At 34.6% G+C, this 14,822-nt stretch overlaps 1 protein-coding gene across 2 annotated transcripts in view; it reads right to left on the bottom strand.

The window, feature by feature from the left end:
• Positions 1-14,592, bottom strand: part of LOC138325438 (multiple epidermal growth factor-like domains protein 6) — a 28,797-nt gene extending 14,205 nt beyond the window's left edge. For both annotated transcript variants that reach the window (XM_069271113.1, XM_069271112.1), the window contains exons 1-18: positions 14,487-14,592; positions 12,669-12,905; positions 10,730-10,948; positions 9,912-10,052; positions 8,897-9,034; positions 8,323-8,457; positions 7,691-7,828; positions 7,182-7,316; positions 6,565-6,690; positions 5,908-6,045; positions 5,218-5,355; positions 4,743-4,880; positions 4,171-4,305; positions 3,244-3,378; positions 2,280-2,414; positions 1,758-1,892; positions 1,388-1,525; positions 302-436 (exon numbers count right to left, since the gene is read on the bottom strand). In XM_069271113.1, the coding sequence (XP_069127214.1) occupies positions 302-436; positions 1,388-1,525; positions 1,758-1,892; positions 2,280-2,414; positions 3,244-3,378; positions 4,171-4,305; positions 4,743-4,880; positions 5,218-5,355; positions 5,908-6,045; positions 6,565-6,690; positions 7,182-7,316; positions 7,691-7,828; positions 8,323-8,457; positions 8,897-9,034; positions 9,912-10,052; positions 10,730-10,948; positions 12,669-12,905; positions 14,487-14,547 (2,557 nt within the window). In that variant the 5' untranslated portion in view covers positions 14,548-14,592. The remainder of the gene's footprint in view (positions 1-301; positions 437-1,387; positions 1,526-1,757; positions 1,893-2,279; positions 2,415-3,243; positions 3,379-4,170; positions 4,306-4,742; positions 4,881-5,217; positions 5,356-5,907; positions 6,046-6,564; positions 6,691-7,181; positions 7,317-7,690; positions 7,829-8,322; positions 8,458-8,896; positions 9,035-9,911; positions 10,053-10,729; positions 10,949-12,668; positions 12,906-14,486) is intronic.
• Between the last annotated feature and the right edge of the window lie 230 nt (positions 14,593-14,822).

Here is a 14,822-nt window from a genome sequence, read left to right on the forward strand (position 1 = left end):
TCCATGGTTAATTAGCAACCTTAGATAAACAATTACTTGAGAGAAGAAAAAACCCTTCATTTCCTTTCCTAATGTGCTACTACCCTACAACGTATAAGACCGCATGTCTGTTTTTAAAGTTTCCACACATATCCCGCATTATAGTGTTAAAATTGTATAGCCCGCGAGCGGCGGTACATATGATCTTTTGTTATAGTTGAAGCATTTAACACATTTCGTGACGAAACTCATAGATCTAACGTCATAATCTGAACACGACCGTTTTGAAATCTTCGTTTACATCTATAAGTTCACATGTTACCTGAACTACATGTAGGTCCTGTCCACCCGGGCTGACACAAATCCCCAGGACATTTGCCGTTAATTCGGTCACAGGTCCCTACATCACAGTGACAGGTAAACTGACAGTTGATTCCAAATGTCCCAGGTACACAAGCTGGAGAGAAGGTTATATAATGATTAGAAGTATGGTGTACAATGTATAATGTCTTAAACGGTTATGCCTTTCTACATTGATTTATCAACCATATTACATTCACTGCATATCTTCGCGTATCATATATTTACTTTCATTGATTGCAAGTGTCAATGCACCAAATATCTATCACTTGCATTGATTGTTCCCGTCCGTTAACAATATATTTGTTTACCTAAGGTACCTATCCGTGTACCATATCTTAATTCACTTGTTGCATATATCCTCGAATAATACATTTACCGACCTTGGTTGCATATGCCCAAGACCATATATTTATTTATACAGTATATGTTGCGCGTGTCCAAATACTCTATATTTACTATATGTGTTGCGCCTGTCTTTGTACCCTATATGTACTTTACACGTGTCCATGTACTCTATATTTCCATCATTTACACCTGTCCGTGTACCATATATTTAGATGATTTACGCCTGTCCGTGTACCTTGAAATTGCCCACATATGTATATTGGTTACACCTGTCCGTATACCATTTATTTGTATCATTTTCACCTGTCCGTGTATCCTTGTTTTTTAATTTATATTCGTTACGCCTGTCCGTGTACCACGTATTTACATCATTTACACCTGTCCGTGTACCCTGTATTTACTTACATTGGTTACACCTGTCCGTGTACCATATATCTGCATCATTTACACCTGTCCATGTACCGTGTATTTCCATCATTTACACCTGTCCGTGTACCATATATTTACATCATTTACATCTGTCCGTGTACCCTGAATTTACTTACATATGTACATTGGTTACACCTGTCCGTATACCATTTCTTTGCATCATTTACACCTGTCCGCGTACCCTTGTATTTTCATTTATGTTGGTTAAGCCTGTCCGTGTACCATGTATTTACATCATTTACACCTGTCCGGTTACCCTGTATTTACTTACATTGGTTACACCTGTCCGTGTACCAGCCGGCCTGACATTGCCCTTGTGTACAGATACCAGTTTTTGGGTCACACGTCCCCCGGAGACAGTTAACACACTGCTGCTGACAGTCAAATCCGAACATCATTGTAGGACATACTGAAATGGGGCGAGAAAATATTCGTTACATACACCAAAAGTATATTTGAGCTTATTATTTATTCTATTCATTTTATTATCTTATTGATAAATAAGTGAATATTTTTGGTGGATAAAAGAATCTCATTATGATTGTTTCATATGAATCTATTTTAAATGTTAACTTTTATTTGCCGTATATGTATATCATAGAAAAAATATCTTACAATATATAAATAATTTAGATACATACCGTCACTGCAAGTGTTTCCTGTCCAGCCAGCTTCACACCGATCGTCCTTACACGTGCCGTTCACTGGGTTACAGGTGCCTGTCTCACATTTACATGAACCAGAACAGTCTTGTCCGAATGTGTCATTGTCGCAAACTTAAAAAGTAGAAAAAAAACGATGTGGAAACTGAATAATTACATATGGGGATGGTGTAAAATAATTGAGAAGATCTTTCATACAAAGCAGGTTTTGTACTAATTCTATATAAATAACTTAAAATTATGATATATCATACATTTCACATAGTAGTCTACCCGACAGTTCTGTTGACAAAATAAGATACATTGGCACTCCTCAGTGTATTATTAAGCGGTTTTAAAGAGGCGTAATGCAATTTTAGCACAAATTGATTTGGAAAAAGAAAGAGAACTGGGTAATTCGTTAATAATGATTATTACATTTACGTATTATATTTAAGTAACAATCGGACGTAGGTTTGTTATCAGAAAATATAACAGACTAGATACTAGGATTGCCCTTACCTTGGCTACAGGTCGCTCCGCGCCAGCCTATCTGACAGTATCCGGTGGGACATACGCCAGCGATAGGCTCACAGAAGTCAACGTCACAATAGCAGGTCTTCAAACAGTTTTCACCGAAAGTACCGTTGTCACAGACTGTCAAACAAGTTAGGTAAGTATGAAATTAGAGAAAGAATAAAAGAAAATACTCGCGAGGGTATATTTCAACTTTGTATATTACAGAATACTTTAATTTCATATGTTACACTCATATCTATTGGTTAGACCTTTGAAGTAATTTTTTCATAGACCGAAATAATTGTACGTCAAGTATTATGAAGTCATACATGCAAAACGGTTTCGCGGGGAATTTTAAAAGCGGCACAGTCATTGGCCAAACTGAATTATTGGATAAGATATCACTGCGCCACAACTCAATTTGTTTTATTGTGAAAGTAAGAAAATCACGGAAATCTGAATTGAATTATAAGCATTATTCTCAATATTTTTTGGGTTTGTGAACTCATAAACAAAAAACGGACGGACATTCTTTTTCATAGACGCTTCGCATCTATGAAGAATGTCCTTTCGTTTTTTTGTCTATGACATCATAACCCTAAAATATATTGAGAATAATGTTTAACTAACATCCCTTTCGGATAGGTATCCATTGTGACGTCAACGTTTTATGAGCGAAATTTACATTGCTTTCTCGGAAAAAAACTATAACGTCACAAATAACACCATCTCGCAAGGGCAGATAACTCTATCATATGCAGATACAGAATATACGTATGTTCAATGCGGAAATCGTTCATAAATAAATACACTGTATGCCACTGTGAAAGAACTTTCTTGTGTATCCTTGACTTTTTCTTCTACTTGATGACCGAAAAAGGGGTAAGTATATTCGTAACGAATCATTACCAAATATTGTATATGAAAAGCTGTAAATTATATAGCTATTTATACTATCATCACTAACCTTGGTTACATGAGATGCCCTGCCATCCGTCTCGACAAGCTCCACCCGGACAGATCCCGTTCGTTCGGTCACATGCAGTACCCCGGCAATAACATTCCATTGCACAATTAGGACCATACTTACCAGGTGGACATGCTTAAAATGGCAAATATATTTCAAATTCAAACGATACATGGAAAAAGTTTTTTTTTCTCTGTGTTGTTGAATCATAAATATAAAAAAATGTTAAAGTAGTTTTTATCTCGTCATTTGAGTATAAATGATTTTTAATTTCTTGAGAATAGAAAAATACCAATTCGATTTAGTTTTGAACAATACACTTTCAAAGATAAAAAGGTATTGGCTTCAAGTTATGTGTGCCGTAACTGGCCGAAATTTTGCCATGTTGATTTTTCTTCGTTAATCTATTGAAAATCATAAGGTTTGATGAATTAAGCTATGAAAATCTCTCAAATGACTTCATATGCCTTATAAACGTTCGTTACAACACAGAAATTAGGTACTATAAAATTGTTGTTTTTTATGCCTTATGCATTTTTAGATGGAAACATTCCTGCAGAAATCACTTTACAATTATTAGTAACGCTGTGAAAATGTGAAATGAAATTCTAAAACACAATTGACCGTACTCATATCGCCTTACTAAAGATGTACATACTATAATTTCGGTATTACTGCTAATTACTGTTTTTATTTGTACTTGTAAAATTAAAAACAGAGCATTGAAAATACGGTAATTTTTAAAATGTTACTAACTTTTGGTAATGAATAACATAATGAAAGCTTATATTGATTCGTGAGTGTGACAAATACGGCTCATATAACTTTAAAAACCTTTAAAAAGTTCAAATGTTCTTAATGGTACTTTGGTTCTTTCCGAAGTGACAATTGGACACACTTTGTTACCATTAGAAGACAACGACTCACCTTGGCTACAGGTAACGCCTTGCCATCCACTTTGACATAGCCCATCACCACATGTCCCGTTGACAGGATCACACGTGTTAGATTCACAGTAGCATTTCTCGCTACAGTTATTCCCAAAAGTGCCACTGTCGCATGCTATGAAAACAAGAAGTGAACCATTTGCCATATCATTATTTTAGTGTTTCACGAGTGTTATTACTCTTTATTGTTATCACGTACTCTGTTCATTGCGTATACCATAACCATAATTATGGATATTTGAATCGTTCGTTAGAATTTTATCATAACATTGTCTAACTTATGCTTCAATGACGAAAACATTTAAACAATTTTGTAGAAAATGCATTAGAGAAGTCTAAACAGTACATTTGGAGACTGCTGTATTCTGGTGGTTTGTTTCTTTCTGATACCGTTCTTTCATTTTTGGTGTTATCTTTCAGTATCATTTTAAAACTAGCAAAAATAATAGCATAACGAATTTGAGTTGGGTTTTTTTTTCTATCAAATTTTTCGTTTGAAAGCATTCACGTGTTACTGGTGTTGGCAAACTTTGCCACTTTCGTTTGACATACGTATGTTACAGAGATCCGTTTGCCATCCAGGCGCGCATGCTCCGGAATAACAACTTCCGTTTTTGGGATCACATCCTCCATTGAGACAGTTATCGCACGTTTCATTGCATTGTGTACCAAATGTTCCATTCGCACAGACTAGGATAAAAAAGTATAACTAGAGTTTAGTTCTGTGACGTGAGTATCAAACACAATTCGTATAAGAAAACTATTTAACATTATTCTTTCATCAGTGTCATATAATATAATATTTATGGAATACTTCTTGTGATGTATCCACCTATCAATATTTACATTATCCATTGTTATATTAATTTTGCACAAGCTACGGTATGTCATTTTATACGAATTTAACCCTTTATTCAATTATGGTCACAAAACCACTTTGCATTCTACATATATTGGTATGGCACTATGATGCAGTGACGATTATTTGTCTGAAAAGAAAAAATAATAATAGAAGATAGGTCAGTACCTTTGTTACAATTCGGACCAGTCCAGCCATCCTGACAATCAGCGCTGACCGGACACGTGCCGTTTATGTGGTCACATGATCCATTTAAACAGTGACATTCTTTGGAACAATTCTGACCAAAACGTTCAGCTTCACAAGCTACAGCATGCAATAAGAGAAAGCAAATACTATAATTTCGATCAGAGTTTTATTTTCCACTATGTCGCCATCAACGATTTAAATTATTTACGAAACATATAAAAAAAAACCCGCACTTTTTTCAGAAGATTTACGTTTTCAAAAAATGTTTTCGGAATTGTAATACTTTAACAATACAAAGGTCCTCAAATGTCCTATCATTTGCCGAAGTATTATCTAAGGATTAAATTCAATAGATTTTTTATGATATCGAGATATAACACAAAAATCTGAGTGTACTCTAAATCAACCGTTAAGCAGTTTTTGAGGAAAGTACACTTATATATTTTTTATAACTCCATATCATTAAATGTCTATTCACATTAATTCTTATACTTAAAATTTACTAAAGATAATCACTTGGCTCTTTTGTTTATGAAATAATTACGTTATCACCGCCGATGCTATTTTTTACTTTAAGGGTTGATAAAATTAATTTAAAGCCAATAAAAATGCTCATCACAAGCAAAAATGAATTATTTATCAGAAGAGGGGATAGATACATGTACTTACGTTCACTGCAGGTTAATCCCTTCCAACCCGGATCACATGGCCCATCTGAGTAACACAGTCCGGTAAAAGGGTCACAGTCCCCTCCCCCACAGTAGCACATCTGCGCACAATCAGGCCCAAAGGTCCCTTTGGAACAGCCTATTAACATCACAAGTGAAAATGGTCGCTGTGTTTACAAAGTTAGACTTTATTAATTTTGCTATCAAACGCTAAGAATATGTCTATTTGTAGGTTTTCAAAATCAATATTTAAATCTTTTAGACGCAGAAATAACTGCAAAAAGTTAGTTAATTGAGTTATATTGCGTTATGTCTGGTTCTGTATATAGTAGAAATAAGCCTTATCGTCAATAACTCATCGACTGAGAGCTCTGAAGATACCAAAATTAGTACACACATTCCTTGGTCAATATCAAAACAAACCTATTGATAGTTAGTATTACAATTTTCAAGATATTCTTGAGCACTTACTGATCAAAGACTTCCAACATTTATCATTGGATTTAATATTGTCTTTACCTCGTTTGGAATTTGATTATCATAGATTAGTATTATATCTTTTCTGACCTCAGCAAAGGTCTATCGTGAAAGTATCTATATGTTTGACCTACAATATGTGTATTTATAAATACACCGATGCTCGTTCGTGTTTACTTACCATCGGCACAAGTTAGTCCTGTTCGTCCAGCGGGACAGAGACATGTTCCATTTTCGTTATCACAGGGGTTATTGTTACAGTTACATGTTTGCAAGCAGTCTCGTCCAAACCTCCCAGTGTCACAAGCTATTACAATGCAAAGACACATTCTTATTAGAACTACCTTAAAATCTTACTAATTTTAGGTTTTCTTTTTTTTTCTAACCTTATTTCTGTTTTCTGCTTTCTTTTTGTGAAAATGTTGGTCATTTGAGTCAGACAGACCCTCTTTGCGTTTACGAATTGGTATTTTTGTTTTTGTTGTTGTTGTTGTTGTTTTCTTCTTTCGTTTTTGTGAAATGGTTGGTCCTATGAGTTAGACAAACCTCTTTGCGTTAACTCATTGGTATCACTGTTAAAAACAACTGATTGTTAGATATGCCTTTTAGACAATTATCTTTACTGATGTACCTTTATTAAAAAGTGGAAATGTGTTATCCTCCTTGAAATATAGTATACCAATTAAACCAAAAGTATTGAGAATACATGTGTGTTACCCGTTAACCTGTAAATCAAAAAAGGAATTCCTGTAAATTTGGGCCTTGGTTTATGCTTGGCTAAAGGACAATTTGCATTACCTTTACTGCAGGTAGGCCCTAGCCAGCCGTCCCGACACAGGTTATTCTGACAGGTACCAGTAATAGGGTCACATGTACCATTCTTACAGTAACATGACTCGAAACAGTCCAATCCGAAACTGTCTTTGGGGCAACCTACAAAAGGAATGTGATAAGTCGTCTTACAAGACTTCACTCTCAAAGTATATTCACCCATTGTATGCACCATTTTGTATCTTTCTATGATGTTTCAATTTATTCCAAACATTCTGTTTTGTGAGTATGGATTTTATCTATTAATCTTCTTGTAACAATAATAAAACATCAACAAGCTGTCATTTGTCTGAAAGAAATGCGTTTGGCTTGAAAGGCTACATAAATCCACACAAACCAAAGCATTTCGAGGTGAGTCGAACCGTCAGAAAAAAAACTATACTATAAAAAACTATATCTACTACAATGGCATGGTTTAAAGTAAAGACACTTAAACAGGTATTGTGTATGAAGAATATAAATAAAAATCGTCTTACTTTCATTACAGTATTTTGTAGACCATCCTATCTTACAACTTCTCAAATTACAGACACCATACTCCGCCTCGCAGCTTTCCTGTACACAGTGTGGACAGATTTCGCTGCAGCCAAATCCGAAAGTTCCACTCAGACAACCTGTACAATGCGGTTCAAACAAATTCAGGCTATAGAAACAGATAATTCATTTGAAGATATGTCTTTTGATTCTAACACTATCACTATGAATAGCACGAGAAAAAAAAGCAAAAATAGAATTTTGCCTCAAAACGTTCTGATAATTGATCAAATTATTAAAATGTCTGAATTGATATTACATTACCTAATGTTACATATATATATAATAACAAACGAATGCAAAATTCCCTGTGTAATTACATATATAACAATTCAGGTTCATTTCGCTCTTAAGGCCACCTAGTCAACTACTGCACGGTATGTAGGTGGACGCTGGGAAACATTAGAAAACATGAAACAATCCATATTATGGAAATATACATTTATCAATTTAAAATTGTTTCTGCAGTACGTACATAAAAGTATTGTTGAAGTCGCAAAATAGGCGCCGATCAAACTCTTAGTGGGCTATTTCACTCTTTGGCTTCTCTAGAAGTTGGCACGTATGCTCTTACCTTCACTACATGTAGGCCCTACACGTCCGCGTCCACAGAGGTCTCCGGGACAACTTCCATTGATGGGATCACAGGTTCCATCAGCGCATCGACAACTTTGGTTACATAAACGTCCGAAAGTTCCGTTGGGGCAGGCTGGAATTAAAAAAAACCAACCCACTTGAAATCTCTAGGACGCTTACGGTAAAATATTTGGCATTAATTACTTAAAAAAAATTAAAAATATCCACTACGATTGCAACTAAAATTAGTTTTATTTATATATATAATGCAGATAACAAAGAGAATTTTCAGGAGATATGTTACTAATTGAAAGCCATTGATAGATAAAAGTAACACGGAATTCTACAGATTTCCATTCTAAACATGCATGGTATATGCATTGTAATGAACTGCTTCAGTCTCTCAATCTTCGTCTTATGTTAGGTATTTTTTTCACTTAAGGGGCCATATTTTATAGGCATATTGAGTGCTGAATTAATAAACATATTGAGAGGAATGAACTTCGATCCAGAGAATTGTAAAAATGAACTATAAAACAAGTTTCATTCGGCCTTATATAAATTCTACTTACGTAAGCTACAGTTGGTACCGTCCCAGCCCACACTACATATACCAGAAGGACACTGTCCTGTTACGTTATCACACGAGTCACCGTTCTCACAGTGGCAGTCACTCTGGCAGTCCTGTCCGAACGTCCCATTGGCACAAGCTGAAATCAAGGGTAACAATCTTAATGGAAATAATTGTTCTTTTTTGAAACCAGCTTGAAAACGATGGAAACAATATTATGTAAACTACGTTTCTTATTAATATGTGTGGGAAAGACATTATCAAAGCAACTCCAACATACAAGATTGATATCGATGTTATGAAAAGATATCCTTCACGGCTAAGATTTTGTAAAAGCGTACTGATAATCTATTCTGAACAGGAGTATAACATACGGAAATTGAGACACATTTTTTCATTTCTTAGTCTTCTGGTTCATAGTTTATAAACACATAACAATGTTGAGGATAAAGGAGTCAATGTACATTCCAGTCGGTACCGACTTTAACAGATTTTTGTTGGTACCGTCTGTACTCTAGATTACTGACGCCGATCTTTAGATTGACCAGGTGGTCAGTAGTTATCGTTTTCGGTAGGGCTGGTGTTTAACAGATTTACATTAACTTTAATATAGAACGGATACGAAAGTAAATACTTAAACATAAATGAGAGGTTAGCAAATCCTAGTAATTGTACGTATTCTTTACATTAGTTCCCATCAACAGAATGTAACAAAATGTCGATGGGTACAGAAAATCTTAGAATTTTGGTCAAAGAAGCAAAGCAAAAGGAACGAAACCAACAACAAAACAAATGTAAATATATAGATTGACAAAAAGAGAATTAATATATCAATGCGTGTAGAATAAGACAAAATGATAAGGAGTATTTAATTGTTTTCAAAATAAGATGATAATTGTCATTTATGGAAATTAAAATGATTCTGTTGAGCCAACCTCTCCAACTTAAATAAAAATAAGCATTTAAATGGTATGTTTTTAGTCTACTTTAGTTTGCTGGTTATGTGTACTACTTACTTTCGTTACAGAGCTCGCCCGTCGTGCCCAGTTCCTCACACCCAGACCAGCAGGTGCCATTCTCGGGGAAACACATCCCGTCTTTACAATAATCAGGACAAGACTGATCACAGTTATCTCCCCATGTCCCATTACCACATCCTGAAATACAATAACGGGGTATATCAATTTTCCCCATTTTCCGTAATGTATTGCTCATCTTTAATTCATCATTATGTTTCCATGAATTAAAGTGTATCGATCTGTAGTGATTTTTTTTCAGTTTTCGACAGTTTATGCGTTATAAAAATACATGTAGGTTGATGATAATAACATTTGGGACAAGTTGATTGAACGATATGTACCTTGACAGTATCGTGGCTATTGTCCCTTTCAATTCTAAGTAAGCTATAATTTGTTTTACTGGCGCAAATGTCATCACATGACCTCTTATCGGTTAATTTTCTATCAGTGTAGTATAATTTAGTGTAAAATGAATAGCCGTTTTCACAATTTATCTCTTCGTACTTCGTACATCCAAAAAATATTATATTATCTACAATGTAAAACAGTTATGATCTAGACTGTGAACGAAATTACAGAGATTGAAAAAACCCAAGCAATTCCATAAACATAAAATGTTTTCTGTTTCTCAAATGGAGTTTTAAAATTAGAATCCTTAAAAACAGATATACGTACTCCGAAATTTCCGTAAGGATTTCCCGCACTATTGGCATTCTAGATCTATCGCAGTAAACTTATTCGTACTTTCGCACACATATATAACCAAAAATCTTATTCTTACAAAAAGTCACCGAATTGTTTTATATCATACTAACCATAAACCTGTAATTCACATAAAATAATCGAAATCAAGCCTTTCTTCCCGGGCACGTGTGAAACCTCGTCTACGAAAGTGACGTAGCGCCCCCTGGTGAGACAATCAAACGATATGGTTCTCCCGAGGTCCTTGTCTGTTTGATGGTGATAACAAAGCTTGCCTTGTCTATAATCAGTTGCCGAGTTCGATACGTACACTTTTGTACCCTCCAGTAAAACTAAAAAAACAGAGAACTCATTTTTTAAGAATGTTCTCTCCAAAAAACATTTCATCATTATTGGTACGAAAGACGGCTGGCTTCACTTTGGTAGACCAAAACATATTTATCCAACGCTTTCTCCCAGCGGGGGATATTAATTTTGGTTTGTCCGTCTGTCTGTCTGTCCGTCCGTCTGTCTGTCTGTCTGTCTGTCTGTCCGTCTGTCTGTAACACGTCATTCCCGTGCAATAACTGTATCGATTTTCTTCAAACTTGGTGACAAGGTTAAATGCCTTCAGGGCTCGGCCAAGTTCGATCGCGATTGTCGATGGACCTTATTTAGCGGAGTTATGGCCCTTTGAATTACTAAAAACGTCTTTTTCTGCCATTTCCGTGCAATAAGTGTAACAAATGTAAACCGATTTTCTTCAAACTTAGTAACAAGATTAAATAAATGCCTTAAGGACTCGGCCAAGTTCGATCGCGACTATCAACGAACCTTATTTAGCGGAGTTATGGCCCTTTGCTTAAATAAAAAAAAGTTAGTTTCTGCCACTTCTGTACAATAACTGTAATAAATATTAACTGATTTTCTTCAAACTTGGTAAAAAGATTGAATGCCTTAAGTGCCTGGCTAGATTCGATCAACTCTTTCAGCGGATGTTATTTATTAGAGTTATGGCCCTTTAATTTACTACAAATGTCATTTTTCTGCAGTTTCTGTGTAATAACTAACAAATGCTAAAACAAATATTTTTAAAACTTGGTAACAAAGTCAAATACCTTAAGGGCTTAGCCAAGTTCCATCAAACATCTTTCTTCCGAATAAAACTTCAGTTTATTTTTTCTTGTTTCAACCAAGGTTAAACCTTACCTCAATAATGTTTACCTACAATATGTCCTGTTTTTGTTATTATTCGAAACTTAAGCGTTATTGCACGAAAGGCATACGTTATTACGAGAAAGAAACGTTTAGTTATATTGTAAAAACGCGTTAGTCTCGCGTAATTGCGCATAAGGTTCGCATTATAATGCGAAAAAACCTTTTTAGTTTACGAAAGTGAGCTCAATCGCCTTTCGAATATTCAGTATGTTTTCAAATTCAGTGATGTAAATTTACAATTGAATTAAAAAAATGAACTTTGATTTTGATTTATCTAAGTTAAACCTATCGTGTTCATTTAATGTAAGACGTCCTGTTAATTGTGTTCCTTAAAGATAAGATGGCTATTGTACAACACATTTTAATTTTACTATTAATCAGTCATGCATTTGGATTCAAGTTGAGGGATTGGGGTATGAAGTAGACAAACATTCTACACGATGTTGCTTTTTTGTGGTCAACAATGTTCTCAAGGTCCTCAGGTGTTTTCTGTTCGTTTCGGAGCATTTCAAATAAAACGGGTACAGAACAGAAATATTTTTGTAGTTCAGTATACATTGTAATCCTTTAGAAACATTTAATTAATCATATTTGATTTTCGATTATATTCGTATTTGTACCTTATAGAGTGTTTACATTACAGACAAACAATCGGAACTTATCGGGTATTATCATGGAAATACGCGTTGTTCCAGATGCACAGACTGCTGCTTTAGCAACCAATCACGGCGTGGTGAGAGTAAGTGTGAGCCAATGAAAATCAATCTGTACTACACAACGTACTTATATCACTCGTGATTTCCCAATATGGTTACAATATACATTAATCAATGTAAGATGATAAAAGGTACTTACTATATGCAATAACATTCACAGTCATTTTTGTTATAATTGAATCCTCTAACAGGTCCACTTGCCACATGGGAAAAGTGTTGCTTGCGTTTGCTGCACATGCGCAATTCCACTGAGGGCCGTTTCCGGGAATGTATAGTACTCCGTCATTAGCATGACTTTTTTTACAGCTTCCATACTTTGAATCAATAGAGCCTTCCAACTCCGTTTGAAGGGTAGGTTTCTTTAAGGCTAAATTAACTGCAAGCAAACGGAAATTTTGTTTTAGTTTGTTTTAAAACCACATTTCTTTGCTTCGCCAGTAACATTCATATTCTGGTAGTATTGAAGTAAAGAAATGTACTTCCAAGAGAACGAAAGAACGGGAATGAATGAATGAATAACAGTTATCAAACAATCAATGAAGCAAACAGTCAATGAATCAATCAAAATTGTTTAATAATGCCTGTGTTTTACCCTAGGATTTATTTAACGTTTTCCTGGTATTATAAAAAAGTATATTTTCGAGTTATACAACTGCATACAATATTGTCTTCATTTTGACTATTTAATAAGCGACGTCAAAGACACTCTGAAATTCAGAAAGTGATATAATACTTCTTGACATAGCTCTGGTATGTGCATTTATCGATTTGAGGGGATCAACTGTTTGTATGTTTATGTGAATAAAATAACTGTCATTGTCATGGTTAGTTTTGTTTTACATGGTATAGTAAAGGATAGCCAGCGGTCAACTACCAGTCCCGCCTATCTCCCATACTGATCACACTGACCAGCGGTCATTTCCGTTATCATTGATCATTGGTCTCTTAAGTCCGTGCGCATCTAAAATCAGTTTCCATAGATACGCGCGTTAATGGCGTGATGAATTATAATGGCCATACATGACTAAAGTATAAAGCATTTGTCTTAAATACCACCATTATAAAACCATAGAAAATATTTATATATCTGTGTCGACTACTCATGTTAAAGAGATGAATTTAATTTAAAAGTTGATTGCAATTGAATACAATGAATATGACGATAAGCATAAGATATAAATTATACAACAAGTATGTTAATTCATTATTCATTAATTCATCCGTTCGTTTGTTAGTTAATTCGTTCATTCATTCGTTCATTCATTCATTCGTTCATTCATTTATTCAGTCCATTTGTCAATGAGTTGTTCACTCCTTGTTTAATTTGTTCATTTATTGAATCAATGAGTAAAATAAAAACCAATATATGAAAACGAATTGAAGTTAATAAAAATATACAATATTCATTTCTTTATTATTATTGAATTAGAAAATTGTGTCCAAAGCAAAAGTAATAATTGCTTTTGCAGTGGAAGTCAATTATCGCCCTTGATTTACAAATTTCGTTAAGTTTGATGTTTCAAATTTATTTAAAACATTTTTGCAATAAATGAATACACTGAAGATGAATTGATACATAACACATTTTTGTAGAAAAGAAATATCAAACAAATTCCTGTTTTCTGACATCCATGCATGTTCCCGGTATATTACCTGACGGCGACTCAGATAGTATATATATATTTTTCAATTTTTAAAATATCTATGATTCATACACAAATAATTAAAAAAACTACTTTTAGTAAAACTACACAATCTAGTAAATCTCTTTTCGTGCGCGCGCGCCCACCCTCATGTTTTATGTAAAAGTATAACACTACGTCCATCTTTAGCAGCTAAAACAATGGACATGTAAGTATAGCTTGTTTTGTCAAATGATGATGGGTTTTAAACAACCAGACTTTCATACAAGCAGAAAAATAGATATTTTTTATGTAAAAATTTAAAACGTACTTACCGAAAGATGACGAAACAGCGGATAATAATACCAAAAATATGAAGGTAAGAAGCGCGTCCATCGCTCGCGCGCTGACCGCTGGTCAAGGGTGTAGTTAGTGAGGTGTTGTCTCCGGACAACAGGTGGTCGTGATGGCCGTACGGCCGGGGGATATACGACTGATGACTTTTAGAGATAACCAGGGACATTAGTAGCAAACAAAGTTTTATTGTGATTTTATAAGTCAATATTACCTTTATCAAAGAGGCGACATGATGTAAACACACCCAATACCACCTTTGTTTATACCTAGTGATGATTAATACCGGAAATAAAAACTGCGTAAAATAAATAGAT

This window comes from Argopecten irradians, chromosome 6 (genome assembly GCF_041381155.1).
Source record: "Argopecten irradians isolate NY chromosome 6, Ai_NY, whole genome shotgun sequence".
In the NCBI taxonomy this organism is placed as follows: domain Eukaryota; kingdom Metazoa; phylum Mollusca; class Bivalvia; order Pectinida; family Pectinidae; genus Argopecten; species Argopecten irradians.